Source organism: Osmerus mordax, chromosome 11 (assembly GCF_038355195.1).
Source record: "Osmerus mordax isolate fOsmMor3 chromosome 11, fOsmMor3.pri, whole genome shotgun sequence".
In the NCBI taxonomy this organism is placed as follows: domain Eukaryota; kingdom Metazoa; phylum Chordata; class Actinopteri; order Osmeriformes; family Osmeridae; genus Osmerus; species Osmerus mordax.
The window spans coordinates 18,238,492-18,251,070 of record NC_090060.1 but is presented as its reverse complement, the minus strand read 5'-3'; the positions used below and the strand labels follow the sequence as shown (position 1 = coordinate 18,251,070).

The window sequence follows — 12,579 nt, the reverse complement described above, 5'->3', positions numbered from 1 at the left end:
ATCTGCTCTGCTTTAATCTACTGGCTTCTCTGTGCTCTCCTTTGTGTGGAAAAAAACAAAAGTTGAAAGGTGTTATGGATGAGATAGAGGGAGTTAGCGATGTCGACATGACTGAGAATAGACATTCCTGATCACCCATGGCCATATGAGGGAGATTTTCGACATTGTCAGTGTCAAGAAAGCAGGCTCTGCATGTCTAGTGTTTTCAGTTTTAATGTATTAATACGTGTTAGTAGCTGGTAACTGGACCAGTAATGGCTACTCTTAAGTATGTCAGAGCCCACACTTCTTTAACTTGTCAGTGTAGTTAGTACTTCAACTTTTACCAGTCTTTTTAAACATGAGTATCTGTAATTCTACTTGTGCGAAGGATGTGTGTACTTTTGCCATCTTAATTGTTATAATTCAAGTGGAAGTTGCTGAAGCAGACCAGTCAATGAGGTAGGAATTGAACCCTGACCTCCCGGTGACCTCCACCTCCTGTTCGACCCCTCAGTCTGTACAGGTTCCCTCCCTCAAAACAAACACTCACACACAGAGGCTTAGACAGATTAGAAAAGATTTATTTGCAACAGTAAAAAAAAAAAGCAGCAGCAGCATTTATGGACAGAATAATAGATTTACACGTGACAGGACCTGTGGTGTGACAGGAAAAAGGAAGCATTCCAATGCAGAAATTCATCTCTACGGCCCCAGCTGGACCCTTCTCCTCCTGCTCCTCAGGCAGTCAGCACCTCAGGCTGCTGGAACACGATGGTTTTGGGGTTTATGCCAACGCTCTTGGTGGTGTTGTGAGTTTTGTAGATGCCGATGAGGCGGTCGGCGATCTCAAACATGTTGTTCCTTAGGGAGATGATGATGAACTGGGCGTTCTTGGTTTGCTCCTGGAGACAAAACACAAAGATAAGATGATTACTTTTTTGACGTGCATTTTAGGATAATGGTATGTCCTGGTCCTGGAACACACTGCCACCTAACCGGCACAACATGGTCCTACCTGTTAAATGTTAATTCCTGCATCATTGATTTGAAGTACATTTTCGGTTTGATGTACTCCTACACTCAGTGTGTGTGTGAGTGTGTGTGTGTTCCAGCTCACATAGATGTAGCAAGCCACGATGGAGACGTTCTTGAAGTCCAGTGCGGCGTCGATCTCGTCCATGAAGTAGAGGGGCGTGGGCTTGAAGTGGTGCAGAGCAAACACCAGCGCCAGAGAGCTCAGGGTCTTCTCTCCTCCAGACAGGTTGAAGATCTTCTTCCAGCTCTTCTTAGGAGGACGCACACTGGGGACAGAGAGATGGATGGATCAAGTCGAGTTTTACAAACCGGTAATCCAAGTACATTCTCTATGCTGTCACTCTTAACCCTTGTGCTGCCTTCGGGTCACATGACCCAAAGGTTCATAACGAACCATTGTTGTGTTTACCCAATACAAAAACAAATAAAAATAATTTTCTTTTAACCTTCGCAATGTGGAGGGTCTGAGACAGCCCGACGGTTAAAAGAAAATGCTTCACTTTGTTTTTGTATGCAGTAAAGTTGTCGCAATATGACGGTGGGTCACAATGACTGATGGGTCAGAATGACCCGAAGAGAACACAAGGGTTAACAGACTAAAACCTCTCAACAGACAAGGGCATCTCCCCCTCTCCCCCCCCCCCCCCCCCCACCTGAACATGATGCCCTCAGAGAAGGGGTCCAGGCTGTCCACCAGTTCCAGCTCTGCGTCGCCCCCTAGGGTCAGCATCTGGTAGTTCTCCTTCAGTTTGTTGGTGATGATGTTGAAGCCGGCCATGAACTCGTTGAGCCTCTGCTTGCGGACGTCCTCCACACCGTGCTTGAAGCGGTCCCTCTCAGAGGTGATGCTGTCCAGCTCAGCCACGCGCTGCAGGAACAGCTCCTCCTGCAGGCCGGGGGTGAAACTGCACCTCAGCACACATACAGGCTAACTGTGTGTGTGTGTGTGTATCTGTTGTGTGTACCTTCTTCTTGTACTCTGCGATGGCCCCCAGGTTGGGTCTGAGCTGGGCGCAGCGTGCCTCCAGCAGGGAGATGTGCTTGGTGATGGCGTCAGGGCCCCTGAGGGCCTCCAGCTCCGCAGGGCTCAGCCCAGCCAGCTCCTGCTGCTCCTGGCCCTCCACCACGTGGAGGCGCAGCCTGGACCCCTGGGGACGGGACAGGGGACAGTCAGGTGACAGGCCGGACAGGGGACAGACAAGAGGACCAGGAAGTGGCCAGTCAGCCAAGCAGGAAGTCCAGCCAGGCCTACCTCCTTCTCCCAGTGCTTGATCTTGTTGGTGTACTCCTTGCAGGAGGTGTCTATCTGCTGCAGGGCCAGCCTGACGCTGAGGCTCTCCTCCTGAAGCCCGTGCTCCTGCTGCTGAAGGGCCTTGATCTCCTCCAGCACACTCACGTACTGCTGCTGCACCTCTGGTAGCGCCCCCTGCAGGCCCGGAGAACAAGGTCAGCACCTCGCTTTGATGGGAATGTTGGTTAGCACCGCTTGTCCAAAGCACGGGACAAAAAGTTTTTTTTTTTTTCTCTCCTTGAAACACTGGTGTGTGAGATGTGTGTATGTGTGTGACCTCTGCATCCTGGCAGGACTTCATGATGTCTCCAGCCTGTTCCTCCAGAGTCTTCAACTGCACTGTGAGCTCAGCGACGAGCCTCTCGCCCTCCTCCTGCTCCCCCTGCCCCCGCTGCACCGCCTCCTCCGCCTTCATCAGGGTCCTGAACACAGGGGGCCGTGTGAGAGCTGTGTGTGTGCAGTGTTGATGGCCACCTCACCCTCCGTGTGCGTGTGTAGTGACCGTGTGTGTGTGTGTGCGCTCACCGCCCAGCAGTCTTGATGGCCACCTGGGCCTTGGTGATGGTGGAGGAGCAGGCGTCCAGCTCTCTGACCACCTGGTCCAGACGGTCCTGCTGGGCCTTCAGCTTGTGGCTGGTGATGTCCAGGATCAGGGTGTGCAGGCGCTGCACCTCTGCCTCCACCTTCCCCGCCCTGCTGGAGGCTGCCTCGTATTCTGGGAGGGGAAGGGGAGGAGAAGAGGTAGGAAATCAGAAGGAAATAAGTTTCATCTAGTCCACGAGTGTGGGTCTGTATGTGTATAGTGTGTGTGTGTGTGTGTATAGTGTGTACCTTTCTTGAAGGCGTCCAGGGTCTTCTGCAGCTGCGTCTGGTGCTTCTTGTCTGGAGCAGCTGCCACCTCCTTGGCCTCCAGCTCCTTAATCTGAGCCTTCAGCTGGACCTCCTGCTCTGCCAGGCTCTACACACACAGCAGATATTGACTTTGGTACACACTCTGGAAGGAGTGTGTACCTGCATGTGTGTGTGTACTGGCAGGCTGAGGGTGTGTGTGTGTACCGGCAGGCTGAGGGTGTGTGTGTGTGTGTGTGTACTGGCAGGCTGAGGGTGTGTGTATGTGTGTGTACTGGCAGGCTGAGGGTGTGTGTGTGTGTGTGTACCGGCAGGCTGAGGGTGTGTGTGTGTGTGTGTGTGTGTGTACCGGCAGGCTGAGGGTGTGTGTGTGTGTGTGTGTACCGGCAGGCTGAGGGTGTGTGTGTGTGTGTGTGTGTACCGGCAGGCTGAGGGTGTACTTCTCCAGGGTGTTCCTCATGTCTCGGAGCTGCTGGGTGAGGGTGTGGATGTTCTCCTCCAGCTGCAGCTTCCTCTCCTGGCAGCCCCGCCCACGCTCCACCTGACGCTGCAGGTGGCTCTCCATCTGCCCCAGCTGGGAGAGAAGGTGTGTGAGGAGGTGTGTGTCAGATCAGATAAGGTATGTTTGTTTGAGAGCCCTCACCTCCACCTGGGACACCTCAGAGGTGATGGAGGAGCCCATCCTGCCCTTCATCACTCCTCCTCCTCCTCCCGTCATGGTGCCTGACAAGCAGAGACATGGTCAGCACCTCCCAGCTGCTGGGTCCAATATACACTCCCCCACCATCCCTCCACACACTCCCCCACCATCCCTCCAAACATCCACTCACCATCCCTCCAAACATCCACCCACCATCCCTCCAAACATCCACCCACCATCCCATCACACACTCCCCCCCACCATCCCTCCACACACTCCCCCCCCACCATCCCTCCACACACTCCCCCACCATCCCTCCACACACTCCCCCACCATCCCTCCACACATCCACCCATCTATCCTCCCCTCCCCCACCCACCAGCCATCTCTATGATCTGTCCCTGCAGGGTGACGACCCTCCAGCGCTTGTCCCTCTGGAAGGCCAGACGCGTGGCCTCCTCCAGGTCCTGGGCCACCAGCGTGTCCCGCAGGGCGAAATAGAAGGCCGGCCGTGTGCTCTCGTCCTGCACGCGCACCATATCGAACAGGCGGGCCGCGCCCTCAGGGGGGGAGATGGGAGACATCTTCTTCTCCCACACCTTCATCTGAGAAGACAGGACGGAGGGGCTGCAGATGAAGACGCAACAGGTTCGAAACCCCCCCCCCCCTTCTTCCCTTACAGCTCTTTGTTTCTCAACCCTGGTCTTCAGGGACCCTCTCCTGCGGGGTGAAGGGTCACTACCAGCCTTCTGCTGAGCTACATAACGACCCATTCATTAAAACCAGGTGTGTTGGAGCAAGAGAAACATCTAGAACCAGCAGGGCAGGGGGTCACTGAGGACCAGGGGTGAGAAAGGCTGCTTTAGATAGTCTGTTAAATGGCCATGGAATGTACCAGCAGGCTCCAGAGCAGACACACAGCAGTGTAGCCAGGCAGAGCCAGGCTGGAGGGTCACTGTGGCAGAACTCAAATTGAGCCAGATCATCATCCTCAGACTACTGACACAGAGTGTAGCCTGCGTGTTTACCGTTAGCTGCTAACTAACCCCAAGTTGGGTAAGCTTTGCTAAGCTAACACTGCCAGGTTAGGCTGGCTAAGCTAACACTGCCAGGTTAGGCTGGCTAAGCTAACACTGCCAGGCTAGGCTGGCTAAGCTAACACTGCAACATTGCCAGGCTAGGCTGGCTAAGCTAACACTGCAACACTGCCAGGCTAGGCTGGCTAAGCTAGCTGCCCCTCACCTTGTCCAGGCCGATGAAGGTGGCGAAGCCGATGTTGTGTGTCTTCAGGTACATGACGCACCTCTGGGCCGTGTCGATGGTGTCCACCAGGATGTGGTCCAGAGCGCCACAGCAGGAGGAGATGGCCACATCGTACTTCCCATCAATCGCCCCCAAGTCACCCTGCACACACAGCGCTGCACGGTCATCTGACCACACCGTCTCTCCTTCGCTCTGTGTGTGCGTCTCTCTGAGTGTGTGTCTGAGTGTGTGTGTGTCTGAGTGTGTGTGTGTCTGAGTGTGTGTGTGTCTGAGTGTGTGTGTGTCTCACCAGGCGCCCGTAGATGCCCTGGATGTTGCCGCTCCTCTTCTGCAGCATGAGAGCCTCCAGCACCTTGCCCCGGCTGCGGCTTGAGGACAGGGCAGACTTGGCCTCCTCCACCTTCTGCCTCAGCCCCTTCATCTCCTCCCTGACACCCACATCCTCCCTCTGCAGCCGCTGGAGCTCCGCCTCGTCCTGGGACACACACGGACATGTGAAGACAACCAAACAAACTACAGACACCCTGGAATCAGCCTGTAAAAGACAGCTGCAGTCATATAGAAGTCTTAGAGACTCCCCTCCCTCCCTACCTTCTTCAGCTCCTTCTCACACAGGGGGATTTTGTCCTGCAGGTCGTGGACTGTGGCACGTCTCTCCTGCAGGGTGCTGGAGGTGGTGGCGAGGGCCGTCCTGGCCGAGCTGAGCTGCGTCAGGGCGGCGTTGTGGCGGCTCAGGTAGATGTCCATCTCTGACTGGGCCACCTCCATCCGAGAGCGCGTGTCGTTCACCTCCCTGCTCAGCACCATCAGCTGCTTCTCACTGGCCTGCTTCTCCCGCTGCAGGCCGCTCGTCTCCCCCTTCAGGCTCTCCATCACAGCCCCCAGCTTCTCCTCCTCCTCCACCTTCCTGCCCTCCAGCTGCTCCCGGCGGGCACACGCCTCTGAGATGGTGTTCTCACTGCTGACTAGCACACCACGCTGCTCCTCCACCTGCAGGACAAGACCACTCATCAGACACACACAGGTCTGGGACACACACACAGGTCTGGGAGGGGACACACACACACACACAACACACACCATGTCCTTGTTCTTGTCCAGCTGTTTGAGCAGCTTCTTGGTCTTGCTCTTGGTGTGTTTGAGCTTCTCGCGCACCTCCACATCCTGCAGGTCCAGCTGGGTGAACTTCTCCTTCTGACCCTCCATGTACCTGGTCAGCTTGTTCTGCTTCCTGGAGGATCACACACACCATAGATAAAGATCCCTGGTGTGGCTCCCTCCAGCAGCCCCCCCTCCAGCAGCCCCCCCTCCAGCAGCAGCCCCCTCCAGCAGCAGCCCCCTCCAGACGTACTTCTCCACGTTCTTCAGATCCTGGTTCTTCTTCTCCGTCTCTGTGGCGATCTGGTTGCTCCTCTCCGTGAGGTCCTTGCTCTCCTCCAGAATCCTCTGCTTCTCCTCCTCCTTCACCTTCACCTTCTTCTGGAAGTCATGGCTGAGCAGACATACACACACAGCCCAACGCCATCCACCTTTAGCAACGTGTCACACAAGGAACGTACCGACCAGTCCAGATAGCTACACACACACACGGTACAGACCGCTACTCTCACACACACACACACACACACACACACACACACACTCCACAGCTGCTGGTGTACTCACACGTAGTACTGGCAGAGGTGGCTCTTCTGCTTGAAGATGTCGTTCTCCAGGGTGAGGAACTCCACAGCAGTGTTCTTCTCTGCTTCCAGGGCGCCCTTCTCCTTCTCCACCATCTTCACCCTGTTCAGCTGATCCACACACACAGTATGAGGAGATGGAGGGCGTGGGGGAGATTATTCAGTGGCTTCTTAGGGAGGCAGGTGTCCCCTCCTCACCTCTCCTTCACAACCCTCCCCCCTCTCCCTCCTCTCCCTCACCTTCTCTCCTCTCTGCTCGTTGAGGTGCTCCAGTCGGCGGCTGAGGATGTTGATTGGCTCCTTGAGGCGTCCAGAGCCGATGATGTCCTCCAGGTACTCCAGCATGCCCTCGTCATGCTCTGTCTGGCCTCGCGGCTTCATCATGGCGATCTGCTCCACCTCGCCCTGCACACACACAATTTTAAAGAAACTGGTGCTGTTATGTGACTGAAGCTAACATGTCATCATTATATTTCCTTGTGTACAAGCTGTGTGTGTGAGACGTCCCGGCGAGTGGCCTGATGCTCAGACGAGGGTTTGGTCCCGTCACAGTGCAGCAGCATTGCCAATATTGGAGTTGGGCTCATTCTCACACGCCAATATTTACATGCTGCTACAGCGTAGCGGGTGCAGCAGAGGGGTGCTGGTCTGGACGAGGGAACAGCTGGACCCCGCCCCCTTCTCTCCCACCCCGGCAACACAGGACCCAGAACGGAGACCTCTACGGGGGTAGAGGGGCCCTCCACTAGGGGCTGTCCCAGCTGCAGGGGGTAGCATCAAACCATGATGCGCTACTATAGCAGCGTTAGGAGGTTTGAAGCTGAGCTGTCTGTCTTCTCAATACTGACATTTACCAACTGACCCAAGTTGAACACTGGATTTTGGTGTTTCAACACCCATTGACACTTCCCTGCTGTATGACTATGTTAAGCCTGTGTTCTGCTCCTCTCCTACACCAACCGTCTCTGGAGGAGGGGATCCCTCACTGAATTGCTCCTCCCAAGGTTTCTTCAATGTTTTCTCCTCTAGCCCTTAGACGCACAAGTTCTAAATATTTCCGACGCTCCCACCAGAGTGAGTTAGTTTTCAGAAACGGAAGCTAGCTAGCCTTAGTTAGCTTCCGTTACCTAGCAACCTAGCATAATACTCGTAGCAATGCTACTACCTGCTAGGGTTACTTGTTAGCTTCCTCATTGTAAATTTTTAAGCCATACTATAGTGTTTGTCATATCGTTTTTGTCTATCGGAAAATAGTCATTTGGAATGTTCGAAATCACACATGTGCGACGCTAAGCTGTGGGGCCCGCTTTCAAACGATCACATATGTGCGACGCTACTCCTTAACGGGCCAATGAGTTTTTCCTTGTCTTCCTTGAGGGTTTAGGTTGGTTGAGGGGCAGTTCTATGGGCACTGCTTGTAAAAAGGGATATACAAATACATTTAGATTTGGTAGACGGGGCCTGTCCAAGCTGCAGGTTTGTCCATCTAATGCCGCGTTTCCTTCAAATACTAAAGCAGCAAAAAATGGTTCGCACGGTTTCCTTATTGTTTCAAACCATGATGCGCTGCTATAGCAGTGTTAGGAGGCTTGGAGCTGTCTGTCTCCACAGGTTTGACAACTGGACGCTTGCCCAGGCGACAGCCACTAAAGGAAAAGGGATGAGATGGAGCGCTGAGGAGAACCCCACACTACCTGCAGGATGAGGAACCTGTTGTGGTCCAGGTCGATGCCGTGGCTTCTGAGCAGAGCTCCCACCTCCTTGAAGGTGGCCTTCTTCCCGTTGATGTGGTAGGCGGAGCTGTTGTCCTTGTTGGCCGTTCTGGAGACGCAGAACTTGCTGTCGGGGACGACGTCATAATCGTCGCCTTCCTGGCTCGGGGGGGGGGCAGGCAAACATCGACTTGAATGGGCTGAACAAATATAAGATCATTCTATCACACTTGTTAAATAACAAACTGAAGAATGCTAGCAGCAGTAATGGTGTGTGTGGAGGCGAGAGAAGAGGACGCAAGAGAGATGGGCAGGACGCGGGAGAGGAGCACGCGAGAGAGGACGGGAGGACGCGAGAGAGGAGGGGAGGACGCGAGAGAGGAGGGGAGGACGCGAGAGAGGAGAGGAGGACGCGAGAGAGGAGAGGAGGACGCGGGAGAGGAGAGGAGGACGCGAGACAGGAGGACGCGAGAGAGGAGGACGTGAGTACCTTGTCAGTGATCTTCTGGAAGTGGACCTCCACCGTGCAGCTGTGGACCCCCTGGTGCTCGTCAGAACTGTGGATGAGCACCGACAGCTTCTTGGAGCGGATCTTCTGAGCTCGGTACCCGAACACAAACAGCATGGAGTCGATCACGTTGGACTTCCCGCTCCCGTTAGGACCGATGATGCAGGAGAAGCGCTGTGGGGGTACGGGAGCAGAGGAGACTTGAAACTCAGTTTTACAAAAGAAAATCTATATCAAAATTACATTAAACTAAATACAAACATTTAATTTTCTTTAAATATACCAAAATAAAAATGGAATGATTCAACACTCAAACCATGCGTTGCTTGGTTTTGATGTTCGAACAACAGTTGGAAACATTAAATGATGGGCCTGCTTTATAGAGTCAGTATGTGCAGGTCTGGTCTGATTATCACTAGGCACCTGTGTTTGCATGGTAATGGAAACGATTGTAAAACACTAATTGAGAAGGAAAATATGGTACATAACTAATGGGAGTGGAGTGGACAGACAGCTGAAGTGATACCACTCTCCATTTTGATTATGTAACTGTTTAAACTGAATGCAAGTAAATATATTCAACACACGACTAAAAAATAACCTACAAATAAAATTGTTCTTTAAACATATTCAACATTTCAATAACCCAAAAGCAACGCTGACAGACAGGTATACATTATTATACTGTTCACAATGACAACAACCAAATAGTATTTAATCTTTTAACAAAATAATGTGTAAATAGGGTACAATCTCAGATCCCGTACCTTGTGGAAAGGCCCCAAAATCTGCTCTCCGGCGTAGGATTTGAAGTTCTGATTAACTATGTGGGTTATCATCAAGCGAGGAGCGCCCGGTTCATTGGTCATGGCTGGGGGCGGGGGCGGAGGGATGCTACCAAGAATCTCCTCAAAACTTCGATTATCCACCGCCTCGGATCCCTCCCCGCGAGACGGATCTAGGGTACAAAGTTGGAACTGTTATTTCTCGGTGCGATTCATTTCAGGTGGGGACAGCGCTGTGTGGGGGAGGGGTGATGGAGGGGGGAAACTAACAAGCAAAACATAAGCAAGCCGTCTCGAGCCACAGCCGCACACGGAAGGAACAAAGACTCGCATGGAAGATCGCGAGCTGCCTTCCACAATATGCTACTATGTCTTTGTTCCCAAACATGAACCCTAAGAAACTTAAAGGACTATGAAAAGCTGCTAGCGAGCCATTCCGCTCTACCAATCAAACGTCAACACAGACGCTGCAAGGAGAACACATTAACAAATACATTTGTATGTGTTGAAAAGCCGGATTCTTTCAAGTCGCGACTTGACACGAGTTACACATAAAACCCTACATTAAACTCGAATAAACGGTTTGTGACAGATGCATAAATTACTGATTGTACCACCATCTCAATGACCAAACGTTTGGTGTCTATTGTTCACAGAAACAAATAGAAGCATACCATACAATAAGATGGTACGAGTGAACAGCTTTCGGAAAGAAAAACAATTATATAAAAAAATATATATACACACACACACACACACAATACTCCAACCATTAACTACAAATGTAAATGCCCTAGATCGATTCATCTGAAAAGTTTCCCTGATAAACCATTCTCTTAAACCTACCGAACGCATGAAAAGTTTAACAAAAAAATTCTCACAAACTATCCAAAGTTAAATACCTTTCTTTTTGAGAAGACTCCTCCAGACAAACACGCACACGCCACCATCATAATCATCTCAAAATCACAATAGGCATAAACTGATGCTTTGCTCACTTACAAAAATCTAACCAACAAGCTACGTGTTATGAATTACGGCAACAACATTTTAACTACCAATGGCACAAAACCACCAGCCTTCCAATCAACGTGACGCGCTGCCATTGAATAAACGCACCACCACAACTTATTCAGATGCAGACACCAAAACAGCCTTTGTTACCATTTGACGTCGCAGCCTCTTCCCCATTCGAGTTGCGTTCTTTGGGGGGTACATCAAATTCGTCTTCTGAGTCATCCCGGGGCTGCAAACCCTTCCCTCGCGCCTTCGCAGTAGAGCTTTTAGACGTTTTAGAGGTCATGATTAAAATATCTGAAAAGATCACACAAACGGGGAAAGAATATACATACATGAATTGACCGTCTGCCTTTTAGCGCCACTACTGACAAACGCTGTTAAAATAAACGTATTAATTGGATTTTAAATGTTATCTGGCTAGTTAAAAGTACTTGTTCAAAGAGAAAAAAAATCCACCGCCCTTGAAAATCAGAAAAATAATAGCAGACTTCATAGAATTATTAAATTTAAAATGATCAATCATTTGTAATTAGTACTAGCTGTTGGTTTTAACTATCACGAAAACTACTTAACGGTGACTGACAAGTGAGGAACGTAATATATCAGCTATATCAGCATGTTAGAAGACCAGTTCTAAAGCCAGAGGTAGTCCGTCAGCTCTCCAACTTCGCTACGTTAGTTAGCTAGGCTAGCCAGCTAGCTAGCTCTCTGAGCAACATAACGAACTTGACCGCGCATTGGGATGTTTAGCAGCTGCACAAACTGTCGGTTAATTTAAAGGAACGCAGTAAAGTGACATACTGCAGGGTAATTTGGTATTACAACCACTATTCTAGTACATGATGCAACGTTACGTGAAAATATCAAGAGTATCGAACTAGATCATCTGAACACTGGCGCACAGTAAGACTGCCTGTGACATTTTGAAATAGGGTGTACAGTAGGTTGGATACTGTTACATTAACTTTTTAAACGTAGGTAGTGCTAGTCTAGTTGCTTTAAACACAGTGGTAAACTATTTAGTACTCCATAAAGTGGAAATACCTTAATAGTTAGGTTTTTACTTGAATGTTTCATAAATACTGTTAGACTGGCTATGCTTGTGATTAAACTGGGCAGCCTAGGTAATGCAATCGAAACAGAATAATAACGCTAGACCTCGTAAACTAGACATTTACTTTATACACACGTAAGAACGTTTACTTTGACACACCTAAGAACGTTTCGTAGCCAGCAATCACATTTTTATTGAATCTAGCTAACTAGACAAGTATATGACAACATTAGCTATAGCTGATCTGTTGTGTACTAGAGTCAATGGTTAGTCAGGATAATCGTAGATTAGCTACTACTACAGGAATACATGTGTTATAACTAATGCTGGGTGACATCTGTGTAGGCGTGTCATTTTCACCGGCTATGATAACTAGTTTTCTAGCTATCTGTCCGGTAAAAGTTACGAAGAATGATATATTTAGTGTGTACTAGAACTGCTCGTGGAGTTGGGCTAGCCCTAGCTAATTAGCTAGCTATGTAACAAGCTAGTTATTCAGATGATTTGGTTATCTAACGACGTAGTTAAGCTATCTGCTGCTACCCGATGCTAGCTACACGTAAACTTGTGTTCGAATAAAAACTTTACCTTCAGAGTTGATGCAGATCAAGAAATTCTACCAGCAATATTGCCTTATTGTTCACTTTTTCAGAGACAAAGTACAAGTAATGTCCAGTATCCCAAAATAAGACATAAAATCCATAAAAACAAGTCTGTGTCGTCCTGACTCACTAACTAGCCTTGAATCGCTGACTTGT

At 50.5% G+C, this 12,579-nt stretch overlaps 1 protein-coding gene across 2 annotated transcripts; it reads right to left on the bottom strand.

Annotated features, from left to right (window-relative positions):
- Positions 1-548: 548 nt before the first annotated feature.
- Positions 549-12,539, bottom strand: smc4 (structural maintenance of chromosomes 4). 2 transcript variants are annotated; one of them, XM_067246053.1, is made up of 23 exons: positions 12,410-12,539; positions 10,912-11,061; positions 9,730-9,920; positions 8,945-9,136; positions 8,437-8,613; positions 6,983-7,147; positions 6,726-6,853; positions 6,412-6,552; positions 6,141-6,291; positions 5,652-6,050; positions 5,350-5,535; positions 5,040-5,201; positions 4,177-4,402; positions 3,801-3,880; positions 3,579-3,731; positions 3,140-3,266; positions 2,834-3,023; positions 2,586-2,730; positions 2,270-2,443; positions 1,983-2,165; positions 1,671-1,903; positions 1,100-1,283; positions 549-884 (listed from the first exon to the last, which is right to left on the bottom strand). In XM_067246053.1, exons 2-23 carry the CDS (start codon positions 11,048-11,050, stop codon positions 720-722), a joined length of 3,891 nt encoding a protein of 1,296 aa, XP_067102154.1. In that variant the 5' UTR covers positions 11,051-11,061; positions 12,410-12,539; the 3' UTR covers positions 549-719. The 2 variants fall into 2 exon arrangements, with proteins under 2 accessions (XP_067102154.1, XP_067102155.1); XM_067246054.1 differs by lacking the exons at positions 10,912-11,061; positions 12,410-12,539 and adding an exon at positions 10,650-10,756.
- Positions 12,540-12,579: the final 40 nt, after the last annotated feature.

Coding starts and splice junctions, on each gene's coding strand:
- smc4 (XM_067246053.1), bottom strand. CDS start 11,050: ATGACCTCTAAAACGTCTAAAAGCTCTACTGCGAAGGCGCGAGGGAAG. Junction 6,292..6,411: donor GATCTGAAGAACGTGGAGAA/GTACGTCTGGAG, acceptor GTGATCCTCCAG/GAAGCAGAACAAGCTGACCA. Junction 6,051..6,140: donor TGGACAAGAACAAGGACATG/GTGTGTGTTGTG, acceptor CTTGTCCTGCAG/GTGGAGGAGCAGCGTGGTGT.